The sequence below is a fragment of the Necator americanus genome, chromosome X (genome assembly GCF_031761385.1).
Source record: "Necator americanus strain Aroian chromosome X, whole genome shotgun sequence".
In the NCBI taxonomy this organism is placed as follows: domain Eukaryota; kingdom Metazoa; phylum Nematoda; class Chromadorea; order Rhabditida; family Ancylostomatidae; genus Necator; species Necator americanus.
In genome coordinates, this window is record NC_087376.1 from 17,499,389 (window position 1) to 17,512,958 (window position 13,570).

A 13,570-nucleotide genomic window follows, 5' to 3' on the forward strand; every position below is an offset into this window, starting at 1 on the left:
AATGATGCGTTTGTTGCACGGACGGACCAATTGGGAGGTCAGCTGCATGCAGCTTAAGGAACTTTTCAATCATATATACGATAGTCGGAGCCGCTTCTCTGACCCTCTTCACTTTTGAACGGTCGGCGAAAGGACCCCCTTCACTTGAGCTGCACCCCATGGGCTAAACCCCCTTTACCTGAGGAGAGTCCGGTTTCTCCCTATCGCACCTATCTTCTCAAGGTACCTCAAACTTGACAACATCTTGGATGACATTAATGAGGAGCGAAACGACTGGAGAAGACGCTGGGGCAGCACCTTCAGTGAAGACGGGCCATCTAAGTAAGTAAATCTACGTCTAAACTGTGGAAAAGGACATAACATCAAAATTTTCATCTTTTAGGTACAGCTTCGAGTTTCTTTCTTCATTGCAGAGTTTTAGATAAAAGGAATGTCGATCCTGCGCCGTCTCATTATCACATTGTCAAGGGAAAAATGTTAATTTTTTTTCGTTTGTCTTTCTCGTCGTTCCTCTCTAAATCGATATGTGCAGCTCAGTCTTCCCGTTCTTGTTGTATTATTTGCTTTGATCAGTATTTAGAGATGTTTCATATATTTTAGATTGCAGAACTCTTTCAACAAAAATATTTCAATAATCTTCTCTACAAATCTGCTTCTTCTATTACTTGATGTTTTTTCGCTTACGTCACCTAGGGAACTACCCATTTACCATTAGTTCCTCAGCGAATTTCCGACGTTACGTCTTCGAAACAGGGATTTTGTTGAATTGGCAGTAACGGAGAACTGTCGCAGGAAAGTGGAAGATATGAGAGAGATAAAATTAGGTGGTTATGGACTGATTTCATTCAGTTGAATTCAGCGTTTTTAAAATGAACTACACAGACTTTACATTAATGTCTAATAGTTGTAAAGTAGACTTTTTAGCAAAGCAAAACCTTCTCCAGTACTGCAAAGCAAAGCTGACTCTACTGCTTCCTAAAACTTGCACTTCAGAAATACAAAGGGGACCTTGATCACCTTGATCACCTTGACTCCCATTGATTTTCGAACTGGTCGAGCGGGCGCCAGTAATTCTTCCTTTTGTCGCGATCGCGTGCCAGAGTCGCCAGTGGATCCTCCTTTCGCGTGGGACACGAAGAGCATCATAATTTTCTTTGAAGGACTTCTTGAAGAAATCTCACCATCGGGTCGGCGATCTTCCTGTAGTGCGCTTAATATCGCGGAGAACCCAGTCGCTCACGGCTCTGGTCCAACGATTATCGTTAAGGCACATGACGTGCCCGGCCCACCTTATTTTACTTTCCCTGGCAAACGCGACGGCATCTCTAATCTTAAATCGCTGACGTAGGAGAGAAGTTGGAATCCCGTCCTTCACTTGAGTGAAGCGAGGTACTCTTATCACCGCTCTCTCAATTGGGCGTTCACCGCGTTTTCTTCCTGCTTGCGAAATGCCCAGGTTTGCGAACCATAGGTCAAAGCAGGAAATACGGTGGTGTTGAAGAGGTGAGCACGGAGCCGTGTGTTCTTGGTCTTCTTCACTACATCCTCGATGCTCTTACACACTCCCCAAGCCGCTCGTCTCCTCCTGCCTAGCTCAGTAGCCAGGTCGTTCATCATGTTCAATTCCCGACCCAGATAAACGTAGTTGGTGCAATCGGATATGTTCGTTCCGTTGAGCGGGAATAGGGCATCCGAGACTCATCCGTTACGCATGAACATCGTATTTTGCAGATTCAATTGAAGACCGATGCATACACATGTTTCATCGAGTTCGTTCGTCGGTCAGCATTCGTTCCGCATGACTGATGCTAGGTGTTATCAGTACGATGTCATCAGCAAAGCGCAAATGATGCAGCTGCCGACCATCAACCTTTCATTCCAATTTTCGTACTGCGTTCTCGAGGCCCATGTCCTTCCATTCCAATTTTCGTACTGCGTTCTCGAGGGTGGCCGTGAATATTTTGAGTAAGATTGTATCACCCCGACGGACCTCTCTCTTCACGTCAATGATGATATCCTTGTAGAATGGCGAAATTCCGGTCGTGAAGTTGCTGTGCAACTCTCGAAGCACCTTTATGTACTTAGTAGGGACACCTTGGTTGTCCAAGGCTTCCACGACCGCTTCCGTCTCAACTGTGTCGAATGCCTTCTTCAAGTCGATGAAGGTGAGACAGAGCGGTATCTTGCATTCTCGTGACACCACGATGAGTTTCGAAACAGTGTGAATGTGGTCAGCCCAGCTGAATCCTTTTCGAAACCTTGCTTGCTTGCATGGCTGTCCTTGATCCAAGACTTTTTCAATCCTTTAAGGATCACTCTTGCAAAGAGCTTGTAGATGACGAACAGTAAGCAGATTGGGCGATAGTTGCCGATGTCATGTGGATCTCCCTTTTTATACAACAACACGGCCTCCTTGGTCTTCCACGGTTTAGGAACCTTGTATTTCGACAGGTAACGTGTAAGGAGCCTCACCAGGGTATTGATGAGTACTGGCAGAAGGTTCCTCAGGTGTTCAGGTTTTATTCTGTCGAAACCGGGTGCCGTACGATTTCTTACCGACATAATAGCATGTAGTACTTCGGACGGGAGAACTTCTGGAATGACATGTCTGTCTTCCCTCAGATGGTCAGGAGGCAAGTGGACGTAGGTGTCGAAGAGATCAGAGTAGAAGTCGTAGATGATATTCTCCATCCCCTTCTTGATGTAATGGCTGTTCCCTTTGGGTTCAGGAGAACAGTCATCCTTGTCTTGCGACTGGCGAAGTCTCGACGGGCATAGTGGATGCTTTTCACCGCCTCTGCAGCTTCAACCAGCACTTTTGCTTTTCTCTCTTTGAGGTCTTCCTTTATCTCCTCTCTGCAAAGCCTTGCGAGCTTGGACGTGACTTCTTGGTTCTCTGCGGCTCGTGCTACTCCACGCTCGCGTATCAGCTCAAGAGTTTTAAGAGAAGGATGTCTCTTGGTGGTTTTAAAACCCTCAGCCTTCCTCGTGCAGTCGTGAAGGTGTTCAAGGGGCCGGTCATATTCCTCCATTGCGAAATCTTCCCAAAAGCCGGCTAGTGTAGAGAGGAGATCCCAGCTAATGATAGTTCTGGGACTTCTCTCTCAACTTTCCGGCTTTCTCTTCTCTCATTGTGAAGGAAAATCTTCCTTGGAGGAGGCGATGGTCCAATCCCGCATAGAACTTTGGCACAACAGCGACATCCGTCAGGAAGAATCTTTTACTGACGAAGATGTGGTCGACTTCATTGCGGTACCCTCCACCGGGTGACTCTCACGTTTAGCGTGCGGAAGAGGGCTTCTGGAATTGCGAGTTCCCATAGATGGTCTTAGAACTCATGATGAACTCTTCATCATGAGTTCTAAGACCATCTATGGGAGAGCCTCTTCCCCTCTTCATTCCATTGTAGGCCGTCGATCCCGATGTGTAGTCCCTCAGGCGTTCTTCTTGGGCCAATTTTGGCGTTAGAATAGTCAATTATGACCTTGTAGAAGGCATGATCTTCCGATAGAACGTCTTCTGGTCCATACTGAATGCTTCGACTTCTTCTTCTCCATAGGTTGATGTTAGAAGACGAAGGCAACGAAGATAGCCAAGTTGTCATTCCTGACTCTACCTCGCCGGGCTTTCCTCCGGAATGCTCCGGAACAAATTTTTCAATTCCGTCTTCGTGAATATTAACAATCGAAGTTAGCCAGAAATGCGACCAGTTCTAGGCATTTTTCATGATCGGAAGTCAGAAAAATTGCCAGACATTAGTGTTACCTACACTTCTATCTTTAGTGTCCAACGTAATTCTTCAAAGGTGTTGGCTGTTAAGCCGCTGCAGTTAGGCATCGAATTCATTCATTTTCTGTCGAGATTAAGACTGCACCTTAAACGTTTGACAAGGCTGGAGAACAGACAGAAAGGAAAAGTAGTTTAATGAAGGGGGTCAAGAATGGTCAGACACCTTGTGCATTTTGTTGATGGGTAAATACTCTAATCTTCACGCACATTATCTTGTAACCGCTGTATGTTTATTTTCTCCAGTAATTACCACATAAATTCAACAATTTCCAGAATGTTTTATAGAAAGCTTCCATGAGTTTACTTTACAGGTATGCAATAAATATTAATTCACATATTGTCCTTGTATCTCCCAACAGGTCCTAAACATCTTCAACAATGCTGCCAAGTGGAAATAGAAACTTTAGAAAGGTCAATTCTAAATTCCAACAACTCAACGATACAATTTAAACTCACTCATCATTTAATCTTCAACCAGTAACAGCGCGCGGAGTTCCGTTGCCATGATACCATACAGCCCCTGGAATTTATTTCATTTTTTTCTTAGCTCAGTTCACCTATTGCCCCACTCTTCATCCCTCCACCCTCTTACGAGAAATGCTCTCTTCCGCCTCAATCCTTATGTACGTTCCTCATGATCTCCAATTGAAAATTCCCTTCACACATATAGCCCTGACCTTCTCAGTGATGTCCCTTTCGAGATATTCATTCAACAGTACGCAAGGATGAATTGAAGCCGACAGCAAATTTAAATATTTTTGCTGCTATAAGCCGTTTTTGGAAAAGAGGTTTATTAAGGAGCACATTACCTGAAACAGCCCAATGGTATCTACCTGGTAACTTTTTATTTCTTCAAATAGTCATCGTTTGAGGAATCAAAAAAGCGACAGTGAGTGACGATGATATCTGTGGACATACTGTCGCTTTCATGAAATCTGTGCACAGTATTGTACCATACCTTGAAACCTTCTCTCATTTTGCTTCTTAGAGATGGTTCTGCTCATCCAATGCCTCACTGGATGCAAGCTGTCTTTATCGAAACTTTACCAAAATATATTGGAATAAAAAGAGCAGAAGTATTAGACGATATTAGTGATCGAGGAAGCAGCGTGTCGGGAGGTTTGTTCATGAATTCGTTGCTGCCGCTACATATTTCCTTTCTTCACTTGTCTGCTTCGAGAAGCCGGTCAACTTCTGGATTCGCGCCGTCCTTCTCCATTCTTTTTGGCTGTGCCAACTTCTGGTTACGAAGATGAAAAGAAGAAGACGAGAGGAGAGCACAACAAGGTGGTTTGGGAAACAAGCATAACAAGGGCATAATTAATCTAACAGGCATAATTAGAAGTTTAATTGAATGTGCTTAAGATGCGGTTGTCGCAATTGGCACATCTCCGTGGACTGCATCCCGATTTGATAAGAAGAATGACTGACAACGTTTCATTCATTGCTGACCATTTCCGAGCCATTAAAGAAGAAGACAAGGTAAACTATTTCAAAAGAGTTGTCTGTTCGATAAAATGACTTTCATGTAAAGGTGCCACCTTATTGTGCAGACCAAAGAAAAGTGTTTAAAATTGCACAATTAAAAAGTGTTTAAAACAGCAAATTTATCTCTACAGTACTAATTATGATTCTTTTCGTGGCAAGGTGGAAATTTGCTTACTCCTTTCTCACAAACAGTAGAACTTATCGACTTGACCGCACACTGTCTCGACTCTTTTTTTTTGGTTCCGAGCAGACGATTTTTTTTATTTTGCCGACAAATATTTTAACTATACCAATGAACCGCATTTTAAGGACGAAAGCAAGAGAATGAAGAATAAAGTTTCGGTGTTAATTAATCCGGCTTGGATGCGCCACTGCGTGGATTTGAATTCAGAATCGTTAGAAGTTTACGAACATGTAACTAACCTACGCAATTTGCGAGGGCCACCCATAGTATCACGTCAGTTTTTTACCCTCCCAGACAAGTTCAGTACAACCTTGTCGAATTTATAGGGATGAAATGCTTGATTAGCACTGGGGCGATTCTGAACCATTGGTCGATCACGCAGTCACAGCCGAACCGCTTATCGACAGCGCTACGGCGGTCTATAGCTAAAGACTTTTCCAAAAACGGCTTATAGCAGCAAAAATATTTGAATTTGCTGTCGGCTTCAATTTATCCTTGCGTACTGTTGCACGCAAACTAAATATGTGGATAAAAAAGAGTCTCTGACGTACCAATCCGCCTGGGATGCGCCATGCCATGCGTGCATTTCAATTCAGAATCGTTTGAGATTTGCGAACGTGTAACTAGCCTATACAATAAGTTGCGGGGGCCACCCGTTGTATCACGTCTGTTTTTTATACTCCCAGACAGGTTCAGTACAACCTTATCGACTTTATAGGGATGAAAGCCTTGATTAGCACTAGGGCGATTCTGAACCATTGGTCGATCACGCAGTCACAGACGAACCGCTTATCGACAGCACACTACGGCGGTCTATAGCTAAAAAGAGGACTCAAAATATAAACTATACTTACAATGACTATCTAAAATGCCAGTTTTGTAAAATGTACTGGTTGCGGTGATATACTAATAAGATTAATTTTTCGTGATTCTTCAATTATTTCACAGCATCTGTCTTGGACTTCTCTAATATAAAGTATGATTTTCTTGTAACGACTACAAGTTGCTGTTATTGCTGCTAGTAGAAAGTTGCTCCTCGTTGGAGCTATCAAAGCTGCTAAGATATCCCCGCACCAAAAGAGCAAGGATGTGTGAATGTGGCTGTGTACAAAACACGGTGCAAAATAAATAATCAATGGATGTGAATCAAATCACATCAGCTCAAATAAAACTTGTGCATACTTCTGTAAGGAAATACAAAAAAAACAAACAAGTGTTTTTCCGTCAAATATTTTTGAAGTAACAATCGTGACAATATACTTGACATGGGGAAGTTAGTAAGTCAACCATGATTACTCTTGGATAAACATAACGTTTTGTTCAAGAGACTAATTACTCTTGGAATGCATAGTAGCGCACCGATCGTAGCTAATGTCAAAACGTACAACGCTTCCACACCTCGGTTGGCCAGCGCTGTAAAACATCATGTTTCGTTCATAAGCCGTCGACAGCTATGTCATAATCGACGAAGGCAGGTGGCAGACGATATTCCAGAAAAACCTCAGTGACGCTCGAACCGGCGTGGATGTGGTCCACGCAAGAGAGACCAGAATCTAGCTTGTTCTTGAATTCCTGTTCCTAGTATGCACATGAAGATGATCTTCGTGAACATTTTGTATAGTCTGCAAGCATATCAGACGGTAGTTCCGGAAGCCCTATCAGTTACTTTTCTAAAGGATAAGAACAGTTGGCGAGCCCGAAGAAAGTCTAGTGATATAAAGTCAATCCCCGAGCTGTGTCAGGTTTCATGCTCTTGATTGCAACTCGTACTTCTGAAGGCAGAATTTAGGCGGGACGTCATCAGCGGAGATAATAGAGCATGACATAGACGTTGACGAACGAAAATAGTTTGAGTAGAACTTGTTTCGTGATCAATTCCGTCTCACAGTGTGAAGCGGTGCAAATTCAGTCTTCATTAAGCAAGGCAGTTGGCGCAATATCATATTTGCTAAGGATCCTGTAGCACTTCTTTAAACTTGTGCTTGCGCTGCTTTCAATATTTTCGTCTGCCTGTTTCCGAAAAGATTCTCCTACAAAGATTTCCTGCAGTTGATAATTGCCACCAACCTTTCCATGTGTGATTCGTTCAGATCAAAACCTTGAAGTAATTTTTCCATGCGATTCCTTGATGATCTTCGAATACATGTTTGTTGTGCGAGGCATTAAAGCACGTTCAGGACAGGATCGTAATCTTCTGATGAGCACGAGTCCAAGTTTATATCTCACTCAGCGGGGGAACGGCCAAGAGGTACCCGCATGATGTGCCGCCGCGTATCCAGGAGGCTAATGAGCGTCGTTAATTGCACCGCACGTCTCCTGATACCGTCATAATCGCTACAGTAGCCTGATTGTTCCTGTTGTGCTACGTCTTCAAGATGCCCCGCCCACGCCACCCTCCCATCCCATTTCGCCGCGTCTACCGCTCTTATGATGCGCTTTTAGAATCGAACGTAAAGGAAAGTACTTGGTATTAGGTGTTGTTCGAAGGCCTACATAAAGAGTGCTTTTAAGTTAATATAAAAGAAGGAAAAGAATGGAATAGGTTCGTATAAGTGATATGCCATTTTGAAGTGCGAATGAAAATGAAATTATCCTGTTTCGACTTGTCAGCTGGAAAACACTCACCTCTGGGAATGCAAGAGATGTTCAAAAAATGTCCCACTGATCGGTGTTATTCTATCTTCTTTACTTTATTCGCTTTCTAAATATTTCTTTTTGCTTATCTAGCTGGGTAAAACTGGCATCCAACGATTAACGAGGCAGGAATAATGCCTCGCAGACACACACTGTACCTAAAGATATATCTCGAAGACACAAAGGTCTCTGTTCGCCACTAACGCACCTGACCTGTCATATTGATTTTATGCAGAGAATAGATAGAAATGAAGCGATAAAACGCTGTAGAAAGAAGTTCGAAGAACCATACAAAGTTCTATTATATAAAACTGTATAAAACGTACAAGCAAGTATTGAAATATTTGACATGCGCTCTATATAAACATTATATCTAAGTAAAATTTTGAAAAGGTAAAACGTAGAAAAGAGTTTAAAGAATGTATACAAAGTAATAAGCGCATAAAGTTCTGTTATTATAGCTGCTGCAGTTGAAAGCTGAACACGAATTCGTTGAATGACATCGTGACAAATACATACTTATGCACTGCTAGTTTATATAGAAGACCTAGAGCATGAAATGTGCTAAATTATGAGATGTGTGAAAATATCTGCATGTTATTGTTTTCCATCGAGCATCTTTTTGAGATAATTTTTACTTATGTAAGTTATATTGGATAGAAGGATCTACTTTTTTTCTTCTCTTCCCAATGATATGCGCTTATTTTGCTATATCCGTGCATCAGAATTAGCTTCGGCAATTCGTTTTTCACTCCAACCTTCAAAATTCGCACTACGCACTGCCTCGTCGCGGCGCGAACGTCGCGCGCGGCGTTGATCAGAGAACAATAGGGAGGCGGGGTGTAGGTGATCTCAGGCGGTCGTGGAGGATGTCTAGCTGATGGAGCGGCAGCCGTAATTACGCGGAGGAGGACGGTGCTGAAAGGAGGACAGGAGCGGTCAGCCGGTTTTCACGGGTACCTCTTGTCCCGCACCCCATTCAGTGTGGCAAACGCTTTAAGGCTAGGAATCCTCCATGCAGTATTGTAAACAACATCTTTCTTTCTTCTTTGCTGATAACAGACGATCACAGATGTTCTTTTCTATCTTCTAACTGAGTCGCTTCAAAAAGATGATGGTCAGAACCATTACGAAAGGATGCCACAACTGAGCCGTACAGACACCAGCAGTGGTTCTCGAGAATGTGGTGGGTTTTAGCAAGCCGAAGTTGGGCGATTACCCAGTCCACCGACAATGACGACATCTTTTTTCATGAAAAGAGAATTCCCATGAAAGAGGCGAGCAACAGACAACAGTCCGGCGAGACGATTGCCATTTTCATTTTGGTTCAGTCCAAATCTTCCTATCCTTTATTCCTCCTCTATAGCCTTCCTAGTATTGCGTTGAAGTTCCCGACAACGGATTTGTCCAGCTATATTATATTATTTTATTTTAATTAATTTATCAAGGGCAAATTAATTTTTTTTCAACTTCTATTTTCTAATTTTTGAAATCCTATCTTGTGGCTCATCTTTGATTACTATAAAAGTGGTTATATTAGAAAGAATGAGATGATGGGGTCGTTTCAGAAGAGATTTCTATGGGGGGTCGTTTTCAAGATGATTTTTTCCCAACTGCATGTTTGACCCTTGCTGTGCGTATTTTACGGGCAACACATCTTTTACATTATCCTTTTCCAACACCGATCGTTTTCGTTGAGCACTGTGATTTCGCATTTCATTATTTCAAAATAAGCGTAAAAGCAAACTTCCGGATACTTGCTGGCATCGACGTAATTTAATCGCCAATACTCTCGTTGCTGTTTGGATACACTTACTTAGATACTTAGATGGCGCGTCTTCACTGGATGTGCGGGCCCCAGCATCTCTTCTGTTCTTTTCGTTCCCTCGCCATTGTCATCCAAGATATTCTCAAGTTTCGTGAGTGACGTTGACGAAGCCCTAGAGCGTATCCAGCTGAGCTGGTCCATCCGTGTAGCGAACACGCCACCCCATCTCGTTGGCGGTCTTCCTTAAAGGCGTTTAGCATCTCTTGGGATCCACTGCAGCGTCCTTTTAGTCCATCTATCGTCTATTCTTGCCATAATGTAACCGGCCCATCTATACTTTGCTTTCGATATATATATTCCGCTGGGTCGTGGAGACGGGACATTCCTTTTGAGTCGAACCTGCGAAGGCCGGCTAGGTGTTGTGTGCGCCAGTTAAACTTTGGAAGACATCACTCAGGGGCGCTGTAGGTAGTAAGAAGCTTCCTGGACGTGGCAGCGATGTCTACCCACGTCTCCGCTGCGCAACAGAGCGCTGAAAAAACTGTCGAGTCGAACAGATGGGCACGAAGATCTCGGTCCTTCAGTTGGCCCGTAGCTTCCCTGACGGCTGCGAATGCTATCCATGCTGCTCTCATTCTTCTATTCAGTTCTTCCTTCAAGTCGTTTTCCATGTCCATAGAACGTCCGAGGTATACGTATGAGGAAGTTTCCACGATTTCGGAAGCTTCAAATTGTGCTTCTCCATCCTCACAGGAGGCATTCTTCATGAAAAGTGTCTTCCTTCTGTTTATTTGCAATCCTATTCTTCTTCCTGCTTCGTTCAATTCCTTGAGGATCGTCTCTGCTTCATTGGTACACCTCGAAAAGAGAACAATGTCGTCCGCGAAACGAAGGTTCGAGAGAAATCTTCCATCAACACGTATGCCCCTTTCTTCCCAGGAAAGTGATTTCATTAACCATTGCAATGCAGCCGTGAGCAGCTTCGGCGATATAGTAATACCTTGTCGTATCCCCTTTCCAATGAGTATGTTGGAGAGGCGGTGGAAAAGCTGTATCCTAGTGGTCCATCGATCGTAGCAACTGGCTAGTGTCCTCACATAGGACGCGTCCACACCTTGGTCGACCAGCGCTGACACAGCCGGTATTCCCGCCAAACCTCTATGACCCTCGACACGGTCTGGGTGCGGCCCAAGCAGCTGAACCCCTGACGGAATCCAGCTTGTTCTTGAGGCTGGGCTTCATCCAGCGTCCTGAATGTGCGCGTGAGGATGATCTTGGTGAAGATTTCTTATAACACGCTCAGCAAGCTTATCGAACGGTAGTTCCGTAGGTCCTCTCATTCACCTTCACTTTTCTTATGGATAAGAACGGTTCGCGAGGTCTTCCACTGGTCTGAGATCCTTTCTTTCTGGAGGTAGGATGTCATGTGCGCTGCTAGGATTACATGAATTGGGTGGCCAACAGGCCGAAGAAAGTCTGCTGATATAAAATCAGGTCCGAGGTTTCATGCTCTTGATAGCGACTCGTACTTCCGAAGGGAGATTCTGTGGTGGAGCTTCATCAGTGGGAATGATCGGGCTTGACACAGGAGTTGATGAAAGGAAAAGGTTCGAGTAGAGCCTCCCCGTAATGGAGTCCCGTCTTCGCTCAGCAAGGCTGTTAGCAGAATATTATATTTGCGGAGATCCCTGTGGCACTTCTTTAAACTCGTTGTTCTTTGTGCTGCTTCCAGAATCTTCTTCTGCCTGTATTTCAAAAGATCCTCTTGCAACGCTTTTCTGCAGCCAGTGTATACTACTAATCGCTCAATATACGATGCATTCAGATCAAGCCTCAAAGCCCTTCTTCGTTCCAACAATTCCTTGGTGGTCTTCGAAATTCGATCCAAGTTTGTCGTGAGCGGCTTCGAGGCACGCTCAGCACAAGCTCGTAATCCTCTGAGCAGCATCTCGTAGTCCACGTTTGGGTCCTCCTCGATGTGCCCCTTGGGACAAGGAGTGGTCGAGTATGCAATCATTGTATGCGACTTCTTTCCTCCTTCGCTGCTGAAAGCCTGCATTTTGTGACTGAGCCGTGTTTTTACATGAAAGAGGTGATGATTAGAATCACTACAAAAAATGAAAATACCGAGATCTCAAGTAGACACCACCTTTGGTTGGTGAATATCTGGTTATCTCCGCCGAGTCGTGTTATTGGGCGATTCCCATGACCACCGACGGTGATCTTTATTCATGAAAAAGGAATTTCCATGAAGGAGGTAAGCAGCGAACAAGAGCTCGACGAGACGATTGCCCTTTTCGGGTCTCTTCTGTGGCCTTTCCTAGTTTTGCGTTGAAGTCTCCGACAACGAATTTGTAGAAGGACTTCTCGTTGCTGATCACTTCCTCCAGCTCCTCGTAAAACGCGTCCAATTCGGATTCATCAGCTGCTGATGTTGGTGAGTAGCAGTTGTTGATACTGATGGGTTTTCAGCGCAGAGGGTGAAGGCGAAGAATGACCAGACGAGGTCGTGCGAATCAGTAAGATGAACGACAGCTGGGTGCACAACAAAACCAGCAGCGCCTACATTCCGCGACTTAACTTTCTCTCCGCGAGTGACGAGTGTACCGTAATTCATCTGTTGTACGTCGCTAGTTCTGCACTTGGTCTCCTACAGAGCACTCACGTGAAATTTGATACGCTCTGCAGCTCCGAGAACGGCATGCAGGTCAGCGTTTGTGGACACTGTTATCGCATTGTAAGTACACCGCGTGAGACAGTCTCCACGCCAATTCGTGCATGTGTCCCCTTGGTACAGAATCAAAGACGTCCCTGAGATTTGATAGCCTCTCACCGGTCACGATACCGTCCGACGTCTGAGACGGCAGGGCCCAGTGTACAGGGTAGTGAGGCAGTGAATCACCTTGATCACCTTGACTCCCATTGATTTTCGAACTGGTCGAGCGGGCGCCAGTAATTCTTCCTTTTGTCGCGATCGCGTGCCAGAGTCGCCAGTGGATCCTCCTTTCGCGTGGGACACGAAGAGCATCATACTTTTACTTGAAAGACTTCGTGTAGAAATCTGACCATCGGGTCGGCGGTCTTCCTGTAGTGCGCTTAATATCGTGGGGAACCCAGTCGCTCACGGCTTTGGTCCAACGATTATCGTTAAGGCACATGACGTGCCCGGCCCACCTTATTTTACTTTCCCTGGCAAACGCGACGGCATCTTTAATCTTAAATCGCTGACGTAGGAGAGAAGTTGGAATCCCGTCCTTCACTTGAGTGAAGCGAGGTACTCTTATCACCGCTCTCTCAATTGGGCGTTCACCGCGTTTTCTTCCTGCTTGCGAAATGCCCAGGTTTGCGAACCATAGGTCAAAGCAGGAAATACGGTGGTGTTGAAGAGGTGAGCACGGAGCCGTGTGTTCTTGGTCTTCTTCACTACATCCTCGATGCTCTTACACACTCCCCAAGCCGCTCGTCTCCTCCTGCCTAGCTCAGTAGCCAGGTCGTTCATCATGTTCAATTCCCGACCCAGATAAACGTAGTTGGCGCAATCGGATATGTTCGTTCCGTTGAGCGGGAATAGGGCATCCGAGACCCATCCGTTACGCATGAACATCGTATTTTGCAGATTCAATTGAAGACCGATGCATACACATGTTTCATCGAGTTCGTTCGTCGGTCAGCATTCGTTCCGCATGACTGATGCTAGGTGTTATCAG

The 13,570-nt window shown here is 44.6% G+C and overlaps 7 protein-coding genes across 12 annotated transcripts in view; 1 reads left to right on the forward strand and 6 right to left on the reverse strand.

Annotated features, from left to right (window-relative positions):
- The window catches only part of RB195_023801 (uncharacterized protein), a gene marked incomplete at both ends in the record, with an annotated part of 28,578 nt that extends 21,609 nt beyond the window's left edge, over positions 1-6,969 (forward strand). For 3 of the 5 annotated variants that reach the window (XM_064211357.1, XM_064211355.1, XM_064211356.1), the window contains one exon: positions 223-325. In XM_064211357.1, coding sequence (XP_064067235.1) covers positions 223-325 — 103 coding nt within the window. Of the gene's footprint in view, positions 1-222; positions 326-3,162; positions 3,267-4,777; positions 4,909-4,969; positions 5,077-5,154; positions 5,272-6,786 lie in introns of those variants that run through there. The other 2 variants (XM_064211358.1, XM_064211354.1) reach the window with 2 other exon arrangements.
- On the reverse strand, positions 898-1,617 carry RB195_023802 (uncharacterized protein; the record flags this gene model as incomplete). Its single annotated transcript, XM_064211359.1, has 3 exons — positions 898-975; positions 1,027-1,200; positions 1,426-1,617. 3 exons carry the CDS (start codon positions 1,615-1,617, stop codon positions 898-900), a joined length of 444 nt encoding a protein of 147 aa, XP_064067239.1.
- RB195_023803 (uncharacterized protein) lies at positions 1,874-3,032 on the reverse strand (the record flags this gene model as incomplete). Its single annotated transcript, XM_064211360.1, has 3 exons — positions 1,874-2,303; positions 2,345-2,697; positions 2,793-3,032. 3 exons carry the CDS (start codon positions 3,030-3,032, stop codon positions 1,874-1,876), a joined length of 1,023 nt encoding a protein of 340 aa, XP_064067240.1.
- A 3,343-nt stretch (positions 6,970-10,312) lies between the features above and the next one.
- On the reverse strand, positions 10,313-10,630 carry RB195_023804 (uncharacterized protein; the record flags this gene model as incomplete). The annotated part of the gene is made up of 1 exon (XM_064211361.1): positions 10,313-10,630. One exon carries the CDS (start codon positions 10,628-10,630, stop codon positions 10,313-10,315), a length of 318 nt encoding a protein of 105 aa, XP_064067243.1.
- On the reverse strand, positions 10,313-11,289 carry RB195_023805 (uncharacterized protein; the record flags this gene model as incomplete). Its single annotated transcript, XM_064211362.1, has 2 exons — positions 10,313-11,067; positions 11,208-11,289. The coding sequence occupies 2 exons, from the start codon at positions 11,287-11,289 to the stop codon at positions 10,313-10,315; spliced, it is 837 nt and encodes a 278-aa protein (XP_064067242.1).
- Positions 11,290-11,367: 78 nt separating this feature from the next.
- RB195_023806 (uncharacterized protein) lies at positions 11,368-11,922 on the reverse strand (the record flags this gene model as incomplete). Its single annotated transcript, XM_064211363.1, has 1 exon — positions 11,368-11,922. One exon carries the CDS (start codon positions 11,920-11,922, stop codon positions 11,368-11,370), a length of 555 nt encoding a protein of 184 aa, XP_064067244.1.
- A 1,224-nt stretch (positions 11,923-13,146) lies between these two features.
- Positions 13,147-13,467, reverse strand: RB195_023807 (uncharacterized protein; the record flags this gene model as incomplete). Of its 2 annotated transcripts, none has more annotated exons than XM_064211364.1 (1): positions 13,147-13,467. In XM_064211364.1, the coding sequence occupies one exon, from the start codon at positions 13,465-13,467 to the stop codon at positions 13,147-13,149; it is 321 nt and encodes a 106-aa protein (XP_064067245.1). The 2 variants fall into 2 exon arrangements, with proteins under 2 accessions (XP_064067245.1, XP_064067246.1); XM_064211365.1 differs by having other exon boundaries at positions 13,147-13,461.
- Between the last annotated feature and the right edge of the window lie 103 nt (positions 13,468-13,570).